We start from the raw sequence: 20,540 nt of genomic DNA on the forward strand, positions 1-20,540 counted from the left end.
AAAAGTCAAGCACCTGACAAACATGATGAAGCGCAAGTTTGACATTGAGTAGAATGTTGGCTCCAGCTGTCAATATTTCTCAAAGTTTTATGAACAAAAGGTTGCCATTCTTATAACTTACACTCAAAATACACAATGTAATGGAGAAGATTGCTACACAAGAAATAGAACAGGCAGCCACCACAAGTTCGGATATAGAAGAAAACGGGCAAATCTCAGAAACCAAAGATAACGAGACGTCTACAAAAAATTGGGAAACTGAAGAAAACAATACGATGCGTATGTAAAAAAATGCACTGTTAAGCGCTTTTTATAGATTGTTAACTTTTGAAGTTGGATGACACATTGCACCGAGCTGAATATTTACTGAGGATTATACTGTTCTGCTACATATAAAATTGAATTCAGTGTTAGATGAGCAACCTTAGAATTTAGGATCTAACGTTACAGACTAGAGATAAAAGGTCTTTAACAGTATACGATTTAAAGTTCTTAATTATACACCTACTGAAGTTTTGATAGACTAGACATTGACCAAGAATCTCTACTTACATATTTAGTGTTCGATAACATGAAATAAAGAAAATATGTGTAATAATATAGGTGGTCAAATGATTTTTTTAATGTAAGTACAATAAAGCCAAGTCATCCGGAAACTGGGATCAGTTCAAGGAATTCCAACATAAATGTTAACATAATTTTAAAAAGGCAGAAATATTAAATATCAACAACACCATAGCGGAAGGTCTTAGGGACAATAACACTAAACCATTCTGGCACTTTGTGAAATCGAGGAGACAGGAAAACCTAGGAGTTCCACCCTTGAAAGTGAATGGAATACTCAAGAATGGTAGTGTCTACAAAGCCAAAATCCTACTGGACCAGTTCTTGTCAGTCTTTACTACTGATACATCCACAGCATCCAGTAAGACCTCAACGCCGAAGGTTAGACACCAGCTACCACCGCTGGTAATTACAGCTAAAGGAGTAGCTAAACTACTCTCCGGACTACAGATCCTCAAGGCGACAGGACCAGACAGCATTTCTTATCAAATCCTTAAAACTTGTGCAGACGAATTAGCAGCTCTAACACGCATCTTCCAGTTCTTCATAGCTACCGGCCACCTGCCCAAGGACTGGAGGAGCGCCAATGTCTTACCCATTTTTAAGAAGGGAAATGTTCACTTACCCGAGAACTACCATCCAGTGTCGTTAACATGCGTCTCATGCAAAGTCCTAGAGCTTGTTATATGTAAACACATACTCGATGACCTAGACAGAAACAAGATCTTAACCAAACTAAACTATAGCTTCAGGGCCGGTTTCTCCTGTGAAACGCAGCTCATCACAACAATGCATAACCTCCTAAAGAACCATGATTAAGGCATGCCAACGGATGTCATAGTCTTAGACTTCTCGAAAGCCTTCGACACTGTGCCCCACAGAAAGCTGCTTTTCAAGATGTTGAATTACGGTATTGATGGACCTGTCCATCAATGGCCGCCATCCTTTTTGTGTGACCGTGACATCATGAGAGTAGTTGTTGATGGTGAACACTCTCAGAGATCATCAGTATTATCCAGAGTTCCGCAGGGGACAGTCCTTGCCCCCCTGCTATTTCTCTGCCATATAAACGATCTACCTGATTCAGTCTCCTCACAAGTGCATCTATTTGCAGACGACTGCCTCCTTTACCGGAAGATAAAAACACCCCGGGACACCACCAAATTACAAGATCTCATTAAATTGGAAGAATGGGCTGAAGTATGGGGGATGTCATTCACTGCTAAGAAGTGTACCGTTCTGTGTATAGACAGCAAGAAACCTCAGTTTTACAAACTAGGTGAACACATCCTACAACAGACGTCCGAAAGTCCTTACCTTGGTATCACAATATCTGATAATCTGAAATGGAACTCCAACATCAACAAAACCATCAAGAAAGTGAATTGCTCGCTCAGTTTTATCACCAGAAATCTCAAACGTTGCCCAACTGAATGTCGTAGAACAGCCTACTTCTGCCTTGTTAGGTCCATCCTACCTAACAGAGTACGGATCAGTCGTCTGGGACCCCTACGTACATCAAAGACATCAACAGACCCCAGCAAGTGCAAAGTAGGGCAGCAAGGTTTATCTCCGGAGAATTTCGTTCACGAGAGGAAGGATGTGTGACCAAAATGTTAAGAGACGCGGGCCTGTCCCCACTAGCAGAAGGACGTTGTATGCTTCGCCTGGTTATGTTCTATATAGTGGTCGAGGGTGTGGTGCCAGCCTTACCTTCGCATGAGTACCTGACACCAATTGCCGGAAATAAACGTAAAATTCATCCACAGGATTTTTGTGACTATCAGTATAATAATACTGTTGCAAATTACACCTACAATAACTCCAAGTGTTTCAAAGTCCAGAATTGTTAAACAGAACAATTTTAAAACTCTTTCTTCAATAAGACTACTATTGACTGGAAATATCTGACCGACATCCCCACGCAAAGTACCACAGTGGAGAGTTTCAAAGGAACCCTCACCCTTCAGAACTACTAGATTACCTAGCACTCCTCCCTCGACCCGATACATGTCCTGAGGGACCCTGCGCCGCATACCCACAGATACAGATCATTGAATTATATACATTATAATTTTGGTCGTTGAAGTAAATTATTCCCTAGTCGTAGACCAACAGTGTTTTTCACTGCAATTGTCTATGGGTCCTTCTTGATGAACTGTAAACAATATCTAAAAAAAAAATGTACAAATAAAAATCTATGGTAATAATATTTTAGTATTAAAATATTTAATTATAGATCTGTTCCTATATGGTTCTATTAAAAGAGGTTCAAGTTTTATTAGAATATAAACGTTTAAGCTTACTGTGTAAATTACATTCACAAAAAGGAAAACAATTGAAGTTGCGATATTGTGTTTAAAGTAATAGTATCAGATTTTCTTCGCAACTTATTTAGATTTAAATGTTAAAAAGATAAATATTTACAAATTTCACAATAGATGCAGATGTGGATTTTATGGGGGGGGGGGGGGGGTTTCTTTTTCTTTTTTTACAAATTTGGAAAATAGAAACAACAGTATGATAAACATGTACATTGTATTTAAAGATTAAAAAAGAATTTCTGGGGTTTTTATTTTTGCAGCTAACGAAATACCACACAAGAAACGAAACCTGTTTGGGTTCTGGTAAGTATTTTTGTATATTCAAATTATGTAACTGTATTCAACTTATATCATGAATGTCTCTATCAAAGAATTTTCTATCAGAAATCTTCCGAGTATTATGGGCTGGATTAATCATGAACTTACTTGAGCCATTGATATGGATAGTTAATATATATTGATTAAATAACAACTACAGGTTACCTAATTAAACAAACCACATGAATTGTGTGGAATTTGAAAATTGTTTGAATTTAGTTTGTCTACCTTTAATACAGCTGATTACAATCTTTCTAAACCCACACTTGAAAATAGCATATTGTCTGTGCATCTATTACAACTGTTACATCTAGAGGTGAAGGTCTGTCATCTGTTACAACTTTTACATCTAGAGGTGAAGGTCTGTCATCCATTACAACTGTTACATCTAGAGGTGAAGGTCTGTCATCTATTACAACTGTTACATCTAGAGGTGAATGTCTATTATCTATTACAACTGTTACATCTAGAGGTGAATGTCTGTCATCTATTACAACTGTTACATCTAGAGGTGAAGGTCTGTTATCTATTACAACTGTTACATCTAGAGGTGGAGGTCTATCATCTATTACAACTGTTACATCTAGAGGCGAAGGTCTGTCATCCATTACAACTGTTACATCTAGAGGCGAAGGTCTGTCATCCATTACAACTGTTACATCTAGAGGGGAAGGTCTGTCATCTATTACAGCTGTTACATCTAGAGGTGAATGTCTATTATCTATTCCAACTGTTACATCTAGAGGTGAATGTCTATTATCTATTACAACTGTTACATCTAGAGGGGAATGTCTGTCATCTATTACAACTGTTACATCTAGAGGTGAAGGTCTGTCATCTATTACAGCTGTTACATCTAGAGGTGAAGGTCTGTCATCTGCCATAATTACATCACAATATAATTACATCACAATCATCTTTTATTTCTAGTCTACTGATGAATAAATGATGTTTATTTTATGGGCAATAATTTTCTTGCGTTCTCATGCAAGTTCATCAAACTTTAGGTTCTGTTTTACCTAAGGATGTAGGTGAAAAACATGATCACCTGATAAATGTCAAGGGGAGATTTTAAAAAGAGTCAGTACTAGAGTTGACCTTTGCTTTAACTTTGCTTTTTTATAACATAAAGGTATTTCATGTAGGTCAATGATTATATTAGTTTCATTTTGACATGGGACCTTGTACCATGTGATATGCAGTATTGACCTTCAGTATAACAATTTGAAGTGAAAAGTTTATATACCCGGGTATATATGTTATGTTGATTTATATTTATCATTAGACTGATCCATCACCTTTTGGTGACCTATATAATGACACTTGGTTAACTTAAATTTATTGCAAGTTTGTTTATAATTAAAAAATGAAAAAAATGTAGGAATTACATTAATATTGTTGTAAACATCTTCTATTGTTGAAAATCTTCAAAGTCGACAAAAATATTTGAAAATGTCACAACTTTATAACTGATATGAAAATAGCAATGCTTCTCATCTGTTAAGACAAGTTTTGTATGCTTAGAAATAGTTTTAGATAGAATAAACATAATCTTACCTGGTTCATTTTCAGAGGAAGTGGTTGAATATTTGTGAATGTGTTAAATTATCTCTTGTAGGTGGCTTGGCCTATGTAACAACTTTGCCTATGTTATAATGCTGAGTGCTGCCCATGATATTCTCAAAGAGCAGGGAGGAGGCCATTCCAGTGACACCAACTCTAACGTATGTATGATCAGCTACAAAATGTTCAACTTGCTTAAAGAAAACCACTTGCGTATGACATTCTACTGTTTATAATGGAAATGATTCTAGTTCCTTGTTGTTTTTACACTAACTTGATTTTGTTTGAACCTTTGTAAAATAATCACCTGTCTATAAAGGAAATACACTTTATCTACATTTTTCAGCTTTCTTAGACCACAGGTAGCTATTATATATAAGTCCTCTTTGACAACATACTTATATCACCTCATTCGTATACTTAACTGTGGTGTATATTTAAATCATGTAATCCACTATCACAAAGGTTTCGTTCATTCGACTGTCACGGTTACTTTGAATCAACTGTCACAGTGCCTTTAACCTTTAAGCCAGTCTGTCTGTTCATCTGTCACCTTTTTCTGCTGCGTATCTCCTATAATCTGTTAACCTATAGCTACAGTTGCTAAATTTTGTAAGTGACAACCTCTTGGGATAGCATGATGTCACATGCTGAAATCAGGTCTTGGTCATCACTATACATAGTTTAGCCCTTTGTTGACTGAATGACATTGGCAAGGTCACATCTCATATACTTTGTCACCTTCAATTACCAAATTTTGTTTTTAAGGACCTCTTGGGTTGACAGAATACTGTATACATGTACTAAATGAGGTCTCGTTCTCAACTATGAACAGAGTTACGACCTTTGGTTCACTGTACCTCACCTTTTCTGGGCACATATCTCATATACCAAGTTTTCTATGTAAGTACCTGTTGGGATGATACAGTCAGTGTTGCATACTGAAATCAGGTATCATGCCCCTCCATATACAAAGCTATAGTCCATTGTTTATTCTATACTGAAGTTAGAACAGAGTTGGGCATCTATGGATTGCTTGCAACATTTTGTCTTGATTTTTAAAAGTCATTTTGTTTGTTCTTTATCCCACGATTTTTATTGTTACTTTTACAGGCCACAACTGTTGCTCCTGTCAATAGTAGCTTCGAATATCTCCAGTGTAACCCAATATCTACAGGGGTGAGTAAATAATAACAATACACTATAGTTCAACCCAATACTGCTATAGGCTAAGCCTGTTGTCTGATTCTTTGCCAATACTGTACTGCATGCATATCTTGTAACATCTGATTTAATATATACAACTTACATTTTTGTATTATATGCATATTGTCATTAAAAATATTTTTGAAAAAACCCAATACTGACAGACAAATTAATAATAGCTACCAGTAACTCTTGTTTAACCCAATACCAACAGAGGTAACTTATTTGTTAGCTTCAAATATCTTCAGTTTAACACCATATCATGTATGAGTAAGTTCATCAAATGAAGTATCATTGGGGTGATGGGGTGGGGCAGTGTATAACACACTTACCTTTGACCAAGGCAGGCAGGGTTTGATTCCCCGATCCGACGTGAATAGGTATGGGTTTGCCTGCCCAAACACGTGGATACTCCGGTTTCCTAACACAATAAAAATCCCAACGCGCTAACATCTGGGCCAATAAGAATGATTAATATAAAATATAAATAGATAAAGTTTATATTAAGTATCATCATGTTGTAAACCTGTTTTGTTGTATCTAGTAATATTACTACACTGTACCACAATTAATCAATTATGTATATTTAAAAAGGTATTGGTTTTGTATTACAGGCAATCCTTTTGGCAGACATATTACCGACCTTACTCATCAAATTAACTGCACCCTTTTATGTCCAGCGACTAAGCTACAGGTATGTGACAGTTTTGGTCCGGTGACTAAGCTACAGGTATGTGACAGTTTTGGTCCAGTGACTAAGCTACAGGAAGTGTTAGTATGTTTGATTTGATGGAGAGAAAGACAGGATTAGTGAAAGAGAAAATATTATATGAATTGAATCTTGTTACAAATGCATTTTCTATAATACAGAATACGTACAATATAATTATACTATCATTATACATATTATAACATGCCTTTCTATGGAGCCCGCAAAACGACATGGTAATACATTAACCAATCCGTATGCACGAGTTACTAATCTGTGTGCACAAGGTACCACATAGTGCACACAAGTTTGCAATCTGTACACACAAGTTACCGACTCGTGCACAAGGATTGGCAATTGTGCACTCAGATTGGTAACTCATGCACACAGATTGGTAACTCATGCACACAGATTAGTAACTCATGCACATGGATTGGACAGATTACAAACTTGTGTGTACGGATTAGTAATTGTATTACCATGTCCATTCGCAGGCTCCGTACCTTTCTTTTTCAGTAAATAATATTTCAAAAAAAGTTTACATCAGACTATTTTAATTAATTAGACCATTCAAAAACTTTTGTGTAAGAAGAAAATCCCTACTTTTAATTTTTTTAATTTTGTCAATTTAAAATGGAGGCTTATATATATTACTATTTCTTGTCATTGTTTGTAGGTTCAAGGTTTCCACAGTGACGTTGTTTTGCTTTTTAAGCTTTATATTGGTAGGATTTTCTCAGGGGATCTGGATGAGCATAACTGGTGAGTTCTATCTGTAGACTGTCAAATCAGAAGCTTATTCAGAAAATGTTACCCTATATTGGGTTAAGTCATATTTGTACAAAACAATTGTGAATAAAATCATCAAAATCCTCCCGTAGAAAAATAGTTTGTTGAATGAGAGCATACATGTGTACATTTTACCGACATGTGTTGTAGGCTGTCATACTGAAATCCTGTTGTAAATCCTGTTGTATAGCCACCCCTGTTATACTGCCAAAATTGGTACGGGACAAAAGGTCGTAGTATAACAGGGGACAACTGTACACAATTGTATTATCAATAAGAAAACAATATTTAATGGTATTTAACATGCCACGCACAAAAATTGATTGGACATATTAAGGTATGACCATTATCCATCTGTCCATGAACTGTTTTCATTTCTGCACAAAGTTTTATGGTAGAAACAACATGCAAAGAAATCTTCTTATTGTTTCACACAGGAACAGATTACTTGGAACACTAATTTCAGATTAAAAAATATATATGTAAATGTGTATCAAGAAATATTTATTGTGTGCAATGTACTGGTAAGCAATAGAAATCGTATTGGAACAGGAACATCAGCTCTGACATGTGGATTATGCTCAAATCTTAAAAAATACTTAAATACTTAGAATTCAGATATTTCTTTCATGATTATTAGCAGCTAATTTTGCTTAATTATGAAGATGTTTTCACAATATGGTACATCATATGCCAAGAACAATGCATGATCAAATTATAATTTTGAAATCATTGTAGGGGTGGTTTGTGCTAGTATTGGAGGTGGTCTAGGGGAGGTAACTTATCTCAGCTACTCAGCGTTTTTCCACAGGTAAGTCAATGTAAATATTTCACACAATCCTTAAGTCTTTGCATATTGATATGGTATCCAAAGTAAACATTTTATCAAAAAGTTCTTTACAAATGACTGGGAATATTTACTGTGTTACTGAGTAATTTTACATACTATTCTAGCTGAGTAATTGGTTTCCAAGAAATATTAGTAGTTACATTATTGGTGATTTTTAAAGTTAACTATATATTACACTTGTTTTTTAATTACGTTATTATAAATCAGGCTTGAAATTATAGAAATTTTAAGTAAAACTTTGGTTCTGGAAGGTTCCTCGGTCTAGAAGGTGGATTTTCCTGTAGATACAGTCTTTTCATTGAAGTAAAGCACGTCTGGAAAAACTGAAATAAAAGAAAGTCAAGAAGGACTTAATCAAGCAACAAATATAAGGTCTTCTTGACTTACAAAGAATTTCAGTCTATTTCATTTACCTACTGAGCATAATTGATTTTATTTACAGAAATGTGGTATCGGCCTACTCGTCGGGAACAGGTGGTGCCGGCGTGTTTGGGGCCCTGGTGTACGCAGGACTGACCACTGCTGGTCTATCACCTAAGGCCACCACACTGTGTATGGTCATCATACCTGTGATCATGGCTGTCAAGTAAGTGAACTTAATTAGCATATATGTATGTCTTTTTACACTTTTTCTTCTTTCTAAAAGAATGTTATATTTTGCAGAAGAAATGAAGAAAAAAAAAATCCTGAACATGAATGGGAACTTACAGGTGTTCCACGTTGCTGAAAATATAAACCACTACCAAATCTTGGTTGTGAAAAAACTTTTTGACCTTTTAACATCTCCCTGGACTCCAACCGTAACGCTGCATAGTTACACTGGCTTTGATCAAATCGTGATATACAGTGTTATATCATTCTCAAATTGCAGTTTTTTTCTGGTGGTAAAGAAACCCCTTGGACATTCTACCCCCGAGTCAGACAGTTCGTTACTACTGATGGAAGAGACTAAGAGTGAGTCGTACCTACATCTTAGATTGTACACAAACAGTCCAACTCATCCAACTGACCAGCCATTTGTTTAAACATTATTGTTATTCTACTGATTGTGGGTTAAATTGGTCAGTTTTTAAATTGAAAGGTTCAGATAACCTAGAAAATGAACTACCTGGATGGTATTGCTTAATTGATTAATATCTTATAGTAGAGGAAATTATACAGTAACATGCTATTGATTTTCAACCTTTTTATTCTTCCTTTAGTTGTGAGAATAATTGCTAATTTGTTCAAAAGAAGTTCACATAGACAACACAACATATAATTGGATTATCTCCCCATAGACCATAAGCCATCTCATCATGAGTATTAATTACCTGTCAAAAATTAAACAAAATCTCAAATATATATCAATGATATCAACATTACAACTTTAAGATGCAATATTTATGCACAGAATATAATGATAAAAATGAAAGTTGCACAGATGTCAGAATGTACACAGGGGAACTTTTCGGACAAAAATACACTAGAATGACACAAATACAATGAGGACAACTTTCCAGCAATTATTTTGCTTTTTCGTTTTTTCCACAGAGTCAAAAAGAATAGAGTTATCAGCAAAACAGAAAGTAGCCCTAGTTGTGGTGAGTAATAAGATAAATGTGATACCTTATGATTACAGCGGATAATTATGTGGTATTTGTAAGATGGTGATTATCATATGGAGGCATGGTAGTCTAGTGGTAGGATGCCGGGCTCGTGACCGAAGGGTTGTGGGTTCGAGTCACGGCACGGCACTGTGTTGTATCTTTGAGCAAGATACTTTACTCCGCTTGTTCTAGTCTACTCAGCTGTAAATGAATACGTTGGGTAATTCTAGAATTGTTGAATGCTAGCTGTTAGTGCCAAAATAGCAGCTCCCCAGGGAGTTGAGAAAGGTATTGGCTGGTTGCAAAGGTCCTATAACCATGGATAATAATTTGTGAAACACTTTGAGATGATCTACAAACTAGGTTGTGATAAAGCGTTATATACGAACCTCAAATTATTATTATTATCATTTTAAAATTGCATTTCTTGGCTGTGATGTTGAGCATTCTTTGTATGACAAGTTCAAGGTATATTCAGTCAAAACCTGTTTAAGTAACATCTGTATGTAGTGGCTATAGCCTACTCTTTATCAGATCACAAGTGTCTTTTTGTACGTTCAGGCACAGGGTCTAAGACTCAGAGTTTTTATAATCTGTTGACCTTGACTTTTATGATCTGTGTTGACCTTGACTTTTATGATCTGTATTGACCTTGACTATTTATAATCTGTGTTGGTCTTGACTTTTATGATCTGTGTTGATCTGGACTTTTATTATCTGTGTAGACCTTGATTATTTATTAACCTTTTGGACCTTGACTTTTTATTATCAGTGGGGCCCTTGACTACTATATTGCTGGAAACTTTTTGTCAAATATTCGCCCTACACCATGATAATCCATATCCACCCAGTGTTCATTTCCTTTCATATGTAGTTAATAATTCACCCTCATTAAAGAGGGTGAAAAAGAGGAAAGTTATAAAGTGTGACGAAAATTTTCAGATATGCATTGTATACCGGGAAAACTTCACTCAGTCAGATTTTCACCCTTTGTCTACGAAATTAAATTTGGCCAACTTAATTTTGCCATTCACATTTAATTTCTATGTATATTATGTTGTTGACTTACGTTTGCTGTAGTTATAAATTAGCCCTCATTGGAGGGCGAAAAGGTGAAAATTAGACTGAGGCAAACATTTCTTGGTATACAATTTGTAATTTGTGAAAATCTTGGCAAGATATAGTCCATGATTTACTCGACTGTTTATAATCTGTGTTGACTTTAAACATAAACAGTATTCGTTGACATTTACCTAGACCATATATATTTATTATTACGGTTTGTGTAAATCTTAAAGGACTTAGACTTTGACCAAACTAGTTCTTACTGTCTCAGAGGTAAATTTCTTACACAAACTCCTTTATTTTTCATCACAGCCGTTGCTGAAGTACATGGTGCCCCTGATGCTGGTGTACTTCGCAGAGTACTTTATCAATCAGGGTCTAGTAAGTATGGTACAATATCATGGTTGACAAATTAATCAATTTTTTTCACATACACAAAGTAGCTTGCAATGGAAGAAATAAACGTCACATTTGTTAGTTTTGAGAGCAGTCTCCTCCGGCTGAATTCTAAAACACTTTCATATTGACTGTTACCATAAAGTCTGAAAATTCAGAATTGAAGTGATTTCAATCAGGAAGATAAATATGTGATTTTTATATTCTTAATCATTTTTATTTTCAGCACGAAATATTATATTTCAATAATATCTGGCTGACTAAAGCAGAACAATATAGATGGTGAGTACAATTTTATCTAAACAAGTCATCAGTGGCATATATATTATTTACTATACATATATAAATGAAACAAAAACAATTTTAACTTACCTGAATCTAGTTACCTGTACATCTATTTACCTGTACAGTGAACATTTACCTGTGTATAGGTACCAACTAGAAATATTTTTTCTATTCACTTATATCCAGGTATCAGGTTGACTACCAGCTTGGCGTGTTTATATCAAGATCGTCGGTGAATTTGCTGGAAATAAAAAAACTGTGGTTTTTACCTGTCCTTCAGGTGAGTAATGTTACAATACATTCCAATACTCTTACAATCACCAAGTAGGATGTTTACAGCTAGTCTGTAATGCTGATGACAGAAGGATTTTGTACAATTAACTGTAACATAAGAACACACAAGACATATCTGCTATCCGTCCACTTTTCCATTCAATCGCAATTGAGGAAGTGAATTTTACATTTGCATTTTCTATTATATCCCAAAAAGGATACTGCAGTTTAAACGATCTGCAAGCTATCACCAATTGGGTTTTTTTTACAAAAAAAAAAATCTAATTAAAAGACTTATTTCATCAAATGTCACAAATCATGATAGTGCAAAAAAACACATTTTTCTCAATTTGATTGTATCAGTATTTTTTAGAGTAATTTTCAAATTTAATTTGATTGATCTGTGATTTGTGGTTAATTTACTCTCAGTGTTTAGTGACGGTTGGACATATGTGTACACCTTAACACACTTAAGGATTGAACGTCTCTCAGATTGCAGTAATGCAGTTACAGCCAATATGAATGCAATCTGGGTGACGGACGTTATGATTATTTATCTGACACCCAGATTCCATTTATATTGGCTGTAACTGTAATCTGACAGACGTTCAATGGTTATATTCACATTTCCTCATACAACCTGTCTTTTATAAATTAGTCAGATGAGCTTAATTTATATGAACTGCTACCGCAAAACCTCACTGGTCCAATTCTTGGATGTTCATGTATATAAGTATTTATGTATACATGTTATTGGTGTCTATTACATGTAACTAATGTGTCACTACTGTCATATCATTTACTGTACTTTATACCTGTAAGTCATGGAACAAATTCAACATATTTGTGATAGTAACATTTCTGCTAAGTTATTGCATCCTGTCCATAAAGTTTTGCTTTAAAACACTACTAGTCCTGAAAAGCTTTACAGATTTTGACTAAATTAGGCCGAGAGCATCCTTGGGCAATGGAGACTTAATTTTTTATAAACGGAGGGTGTGGCCCCACTGGGTGCAGGAGGGTGGGGCAAAATAGGGGGACTTATGGTTAAATCATTAAAATCCTTCTTCTTCTGTACCATTTAAAGTGATTTTATCCAAATTTGCCCTGGAGCATCTTTGGGCAAAGGGGACCTTAATTTTGTATAAACATATCCAGAGGGTGTCGCCCCTCTTGGTGCAGAGGATCAGGGCCCAATAGGGGAATTAGAGGTAAATCTTCAAAGTCATTCTTCTGTTCCATTGGAGGGAATTTTAACCAAATTTGATCTAAAGCAACCTTTGGCTAAGAGGGGTCAATTTAGTATAAACAGAGGATGTGGGATGTGGCCCTCCCTGGGTTCAGAGAGGCAGACCCAAATAGGGAAAATTGGGCAATTTTTTTAAAATCCATCTTCTCTTGTACCATTTGATGGATTTAACCAAATTCGGTACATATATATACAGAGCATCCTTGGGCAAGGGGGACCCAATTCTGTTTAAAGGGAGAGTTTGGCCCCCTGGGGGGAAGACAGGTGAGGCCCAATAGGAGAAGGTAGTAATAAATGATTAAAATCTGTATCCTTTAGTATGATTTGAGGGACTTAAACATTTTTTGTGTGCATAGCATCCTTTGGCGAATAGTACTCAATTTTTTATAAACTGAGGATGTGGCCCCCCATGTGGCAGAGGGGTGGGGCTTCATAGGGGAAAATTCTGGTAAATCTTCAAAATACTTCTCCTTCAGTTTGATTGGAGGAAGTTTACCAAATTTGGTCCAGAGCATTCTAAGGCAAAGAGGACTCAATTTGGTATAAACGGAAGGGGGAGGAAAGGCAGGGTGGGTCCATTAGGGAAAATTGAGACAAATCTACAAAAAAACTTTCTTTCTGTACCGTTGGAGGGATTTTAATCAAATTTTGTCCAGAGCATCCTTTGGCAAAGGGAAGACAATTTTGTATAAACAGAGGGTGAGGCTAGGGAATGGGGCCCAATATGGTTAATTGAGGTTAATCTTTAAAATCCTTCTCCTTCGGTATTGTAGGAGTATTTTTTAGCTCACCTGGCCCAAAGGGCCAAGGGAGCTTATGACATGGTGCGGCGGCCATCGGCCATTGCCAAGTTTGTCCAAATGAATGACCTTGACCAATTTTCAAGGTCACAGGGGTAAAATGTCTTAAAATCTTCAAACAACTTCTTCTGAATAACCAAAAGGCCCAGGGTACTGATATTGGGCCTGTAGCATGCTGGGATTAAGGACTACCAAGTTTGTTCAAATGAATGACCTTGACCCACTTTCAAGTCACAGGGGTCAAATATGTTAAAATCGTCAAACGTCTTCTCAATAACCAAAAGGCCCAGGGTACTGATATTGGGCCTGTAGCATGCTGGGATTAAGGACTACCAAGTTTGTTCAAATGAATGACATTGACCCACTTTCAAGGTCACAGGGTTCAAATGTCATAAAATCCTCAAACAACTTCTTCTCAATAACCAAAAGGCCAAGGGTACTGAAATTGGGCCTGTAGCATGCTGAGATAAAGGGCTACAAAGTTTGTTCAAATGAATGACATTAACCCACTTTCAAGGTCACAGGGTTCAAATGTCATAAAATCCTCAAACAACTTCTTCTCAATAACCAAAAGGCCAAGCGTGCTGAAATTGGGCCTGTAGCATGCTGAGATAAAGGGCTACAAAGTTTGTTCAAATGAATGACCTTGCCCCACTTTCAAACTAATGTCCTTGTTCGACATTCAAGGTCACAGGCGTCATATGTTTAAATCTTTTAATAGGTTCTTACACTAACATACTGTCAAGATAACAGAGAGTTTATTACAACTGTCTTACACTTACATACTATCAAGATAACAGAGAGCCGAGAGTTTATCATAACTATCTTACACTTTCATACGGTCAGAATAACAGAGAGGTCACAGTCTAAATGTAAATCAGGTCCTCTGTTTTTGTAGTTTATCAACATGGGGATACTACTGCTCCAAGTGTTTTACCAGTTCATACCCAGTATTTGGATCGTGCTGGCTATCGTCCTGTACGAGGGTCTCCTGGGAGGAGCTGCATTTGTCAACACTTTCTTCAGGATTTCAACGAAGGTAGGTACACTTCTTTCTCTGTGGGGTGGTCGGTGGTGCACTCGCCTTTCACCAAGGCAGCCAGGGTTCAATTCTCTGGGTACTCTGGTCTTGCATTTAAGCCTTGCACGCTAACATCCGGGCACCAAAAGTAATTAATATAAGTTGTATTAACTTGTTTCATAATTGTTGTAAAATAAATTAAGTTTATATATCTCTTTCTTTGTGGTAGTTAATATTTGATAGATTTAAATGACATTTATGACATTTGTAATGCTATCTTGTCATTTGTAATGTCATCTTATGTAATATGTGATGTCATGTGTGATGTAATGTTGTGTGTGATGTCCTGTCATGTGTGATGTAATGTTGTGTGTGATGTCCTGTCATGTGTGATGTCATGTCATGTGTGATGTAATGTCATGTGTGATGTGATGTGATGTCATGTGTGATATCATGTCATGTGTGATGTCATGATGTAATGCCATGTCATGATGTTATGTCATGTCATGTGTGATGTAATGTTGTGGGTGATGTCCTGTCATGTGTTATGTAATGTCATGTGTTATGTCATGTCATGTGTGATATCATGTCGTGTGTTATGTCATGCCATGTGTGATCACCAGTCATGTGTGATGTCATGTCATGTGTGATGTCATGTCATGTCATGTGTGATGTCATGTCATGTGTGATGTCCTGTCATGTGTGATGTCATGCCATGCTGTGTGATGTCCTGTCATGTGTGATGTCATGCCATGTGTGATGGCCTGTCATGTGTGATGTCATGTCATGTGTGATGTCATGTAAGGTCATGTCATGTGCGATGTCGTTTCATGTGTGATGTCATGTCATGTGTGATGTCATGTCATGTTTGATGTCCTGTCATGTGTGATGTCATGCTGTGTGATGTCCTGTCATGTGTGATGTCATGTAATGTGTGAGTTTATGTCATGTCTGATGTCCTGTCATGTGTGATGTCATGTCATGTCATGTCATGTGTGATGTCATGTCATGTGTGATGTCATTTCATGTCATGTCATGTCATGTCATGTCATGTCATGTGTGATGTCATGTCATGTGTGAGTTTATGTCATGTCTGATGTCCTGTCATGTGTGATGTCATGTCATGTCATGTGTGATGTCATGTCATGTGTGAGTTTATGTCATGTCTGATGTCCTGTCATGTGTGATGTCATGTCATGTCATGTGTGATGTCATGTCATGTGTGATGTCATGTCATGTGTGATGTCATTTATATTGTTTGTTTCTTCAAGTTAATGTTGTTATGTTTATTGTTTATTGTATCCTGTGTTATGTTTGTTGACTCGTGTGTAATGTATCATGTGTAATATCATGTCATCTGTAATTGATTTTTTTTGTGCGTAATGTGCCATACTTTTGTTATGTCATGTATATTGTTGCCATTTGTAATGTCATGTCTAATACTAATATTGTACATTGTAGGTTGAGCCGGAGTACCGGGAGTTTAGTATGGGCGTCGCATCCATGGCGGACTCTGTCGGTATCGCGCTGGCGGGTACCGTGACCATTCCAAGCCACAATCGCATTTGTGCACTAAACATTCTTGTTCCAAAATAATTTTAGACTGCTAATTAATCACATATTACCACTTACTGTTTTATTTTTATATTTGGACCAATTCTTGATTTTATGCTGGTGTATGAGAGGATTGTATGTCGTTCCATTCAAGATCCGATAGTTTTCTCCCTTGTCTTTTTATTCATTATTTTGGAACTCACTGGTAAATATCATTATGTTTATTGTATTTCATGTTTTAATATTAATGGTATTTCTTAAGTACATCCACAGTATTTTATTATATATCACTTATTATACAGAATGTCAGATTACTCAAGAGGTCAGAATAGACAGATTTTATTGTACAGTATAGCACACAAGTCAGAATAGACAGGTTTTAGTGTACTATATAGCAGTCAGAGGTCAGAATAGACAGGTTTTATTGTACAGTATAGCAAAGGTCTGAATAGACAGGTTTTATTGTACAGTATTGCACAGAGGTCAGAATAGACAGGTTTTATTGTACAGTATAGCACAGTCAGAGGTCAGAATAGACAGGTTTTATTGTACAGTATAGCACAAAGTTTAGAATAGACAGGTTTCATTGTAGAGTATAGCATGGTCTTCATTTTATATTTAATATTATATTATGATTTTTCCGTATATGACTTCCACACTCATTGTTTTTATTGATGAGACTTTTCATGTTTTTGACCAAACTTCAATCTTTTGTTATAGATATTTTTATTGTTGAGGTTTTACTTGCTGTTAATCCTACTTAAAATTATCTTCTTCATCTTACAATGTCACTCTTAAATGACAACAATTGTTTAACAAATCTCAGCCGACCGTCACTTATTTGTGTAAAACTGTACAGTGTAAATTATTGAAAAAATAACATTGATCTCATTAAGAAAACTTGTTAGATTATAATCGGTTAATTTGTAAACCGCTTTGAGATGACCTACAAACTAGTTTGTGATAAAGCGGTATATATAAGAACCTCAAATTATTATTGTATTACAAAATGTACTTAAAACACAAAGCCTCTAAATATGGCTTTCTGACCCATCCATCATGACCTGTTTTCCTGAATTCCTGAACAGTACCCGATTAATAATCCGTTTTCGACAGTTTATATTATATACATATAGTGGTAGTGTGTGGACCTTTTTGTACACTGATATGTCTATTACCACTTACTAGTACTCAGTTATTGTTACATTTTTAAGATACCAGAATGTGCCTTGAAGAGGTATTGATATTTTTTTTGTAAAATGAGATTATAGATATAATCAGTGAAAGTCAAATTAATGGGGATTCCAATTGGCTTACACAAATATTTATTTCAGATATATGTATTTATACAGATATTTTCAGATAGACATACTGTATACTGTGGAACTTTCACCAAGCCAAAAACTTGCCCGTCACTGTAAAAAAATCCCGATTCGGAATGATTCGCCCAGTGTAAATCTCAACCTTCACACATACCGACTATTTATATATATTTAATGTTGCGTACAGATACTACGTCATGATAAATTAACCCTCATTATGGAGAACGAAAAAAAATGGTGAACATTTCCCCATGTACAGTATAGCTATACAGTTATTGATATACATGTACTCGAAAATTATATTTACATACCTACTTAAACAGTTATTGACAAATAAAGACTTGTACATCCTTTTTGACAGAACATTCATGTATGGTGGTATGGCATTGTCCGTCCGTCTGTTTACATGTTAACACTTTGTATGTTTACTGACGTATGACGCAAGGTCGCTTGTTGTCATCATATCTCTTGGTCCTCTACATGTATATCTGTATTCTAAACATTTCCTTTCTATGTCTCCCTCATTATATTGCCAAACTGCTTTATAATGCCAAATGATCTCGGTGCAAATGATGGCAGTATAGGAAGGTTTTACAGTGATAAGTACAAAGTTTCCAAGACGGATAATAAACAGAATTTATTGTTAATATTACATGCTTGAAGCCCCATCAACTTGGGAAAGGTTATTGGGGCCGATTTAGAAATGGTTGATAGGAACAAATGTAAAATGAAAATTATATCAAACAAACAAAAAAGGTAAGACAAACAAGACACCAGGCAGCTATTTTGATTTGCAATTCAAGTTTGTTACCATTATTTTTATGGAAAGTCACACTAAAGGATTCATGATATTAATGCATGATCCCCTTTGTCCCTAGATGTGTGCCTGTGCTCATATTTTAGATGGAGCAGGAAATCTAACATAAAACAAGCCCCTTATAGATATGTTACAACTTTGTTGCATGGTCGCCAAAGTTAAACACTGCATGTGTTTGTTCAAGAAGAGAAAGTAATGACGAGAGAAAAAGCATGCCATGATCATTCAATGGTCCCAAAATCCCTCTGGGATCTCTTGTTCACTTAACAGATATCCTTATGTTGGTGCAATGTATTAAGAGTTTTGAAACAAATGGACATGTTTAAATATTGAATATTGTTTACTGCTAAATTGGGTTTATGCTGGTGTAGATTTTGAGGTTGTCTCATGATCAGCCTTTTGTAATCTGTCTTTACCATTAAATATTTGCATTTTCATCTCTAATAAAACTATGGGAATGGGTAAGGGTAAGGGTCCTTTGAACTATCTTTACCATTTGTTTTTCTGATTTTTTTGTGAAATGAAATTAATTATCTCTTTTTTTTTATTTATTTAATTATGTCCATAAAATTATCTTAAGATGGGATTATTTAAGCAATTCTCTTGTTTTTTTATCTCTCCTTGTTATTGATATGAATTTTGCTTTCATTGTGAAGGAAACTCAATAAAATATTGTTTAAAGTAAAGGATGTTGCAGATCTCTTTATTATCATTATAAATATGAATGACCAGGACACGTATTCATGAAACCGTTCTTGTGCTCAAACCAACCTTCTTGTTACTCACTGAAATCATGTCAAACGATCAAAAAGTCATGTTTAATCCTTGAAAACAGTATTCTGCTTTAAATCTCTTCAATTTTTTTCAAAATCATTGACAGAATAAGTTTTTCTTATTAATTTACAGCTTGAACAAGAAATTGTAAAAAACCTTCAAAAAAACTCCTCTAAAAATACATAAGGTCTAGATTTGTTGGCAACATTACAAGAAATATTCATTTTATTGAGCCCCCATCCTTCTATGCCAAACTACTTCTACAGTACTTGGGAGCTGCCCAAGTTATATTTGGTGAGTACCTTGCAGGGATGAACGACCATCAGAATTGTTAAGTTTGATGTTCATTGAAGGCCACAGGGATAAAACATAGTATCATGAATAAGCAGCCACTGGTTTACTGGGTTGAAGGACCACCAAATTTGTTCAAATAATGACCTTTGTCTGTATTTGAGGTCATCGAGATGAAATGCATTAAACAATATTTACAGCTTTATCTCCCAAGGTCGAAGAGGTTAAGATGCACATTTTTAATTTCATATCCAAACAAAGATCAACATTTCACAACTGTATATAGGAAAAGACGTTAAGACTTTGTTGCCCAAGCCATACTACCATAGCTATATATGTGTATATAGCCAATGTTTGCCAAGCACCAACAATATTTTGTCCGCTATGCAACATTTATTTTGATTACACATAATTCAAATTTTACATCTCAAAGTAAGCAAATTCATAGAACTTATATCCTGGCTTTACGGACAAAGTTATACCTATTGTCCTCGGTTTAGTGTAGAAATACTAGGTGTAAAATGTGCAAATTTATGTGCATACCAAATTTGGTCAATATGAACCTGCACAATATACTTTAATATTTGCTTGCAATCTCAAAATTATTTTTAAGCTTAAATATACACTCATGACATTGGCTATTGCACTTGCAGAAGGAAATTTTGATGAAACTGAACCATGATTAAGGCAATTACAGCATTAAATCCAATTACAGAGTACTTTAACTATATGCATGTCTAAAATTTGCCAGGGATTTGCCATTATGTATGGGAATACCAAA

The 20,540-nt window shown here is 35.5% G+C and overlaps 1 protein-coding gene across 1 annotated transcript; it reads left to right on the plus strand.

Moving 5' to 3' along the window:
* Nucleotides 1-42: 42 nt before the first annotated feature.
* On the plus strand, nt 43-19,420 carry LOC110462258 (battenin-like). The gene is made up of 15 exons (XM_021516156.1): nt 43-279; nt 3,149-3,191; nt 4,825-4,930; nt 5,883-5,948; nt 6,590-6,669; nt 7,361-7,446; nt 8,212-8,284; nt 8,766-8,909; nt 9,195-9,277; nt 9,857-9,906; nt 11,290-11,358; nt 11,600-11,655; nt 11,845-11,938; nt 14,879-15,019; nt 16,463-19,420. Exons 1-15 carry the CDS (start codon nt 141-143, stop codon nt 16,595-16,597), a joined length of 1,365 nt encoding a protein of 454 aa, XP_021371831.1. The 5' UTR covers nt 43-140; the 3' UTR covers nt 16,598-19,420.
* Nucleotides 19,421-20,540: the final 1,120 nt, after the last annotated feature.

This window comes from Mizuhopecten yessoensis, unplaced genomic scaffold (assembly GCF_002113885.1).
Source record: "Mizuhopecten yessoensis strain PY_sf001 unplaced genomic scaffold, ASM211388v2 scaffold10765, whole genome shotgun sequence".
NCBI classification, from domain to species: Eukaryota; Metazoa; Mollusca; class Bivalvia; order Pectinida; family Pectinidae; genus Mizuhopecten; species Mizuhopecten yessoensis.

Bases quoted from the DNA above. Each gene is read 5' to 3' on its own strand.
- LOC110462258 (XM_021516156.1), top strand. From the start codon at position 141: ATGGAGAAGATTGCTACACAAGAAATAGAACAGGCAGCCACCACAAGT. The intron at 11,359-11,599 runs GTAAGTATGGTA...TTTTATTTTCAG, and splicing joins ACTTTATCAATCAGGGTCTA to CACGAAATATTATATTTCAA. The intron at 11,656-11,844 runs GTGAGTACAATT...ACTTATATCCAG, and splicing joins AAAGCAGAACAATATAGATG to GTATCAGGTTGACTACCAGC.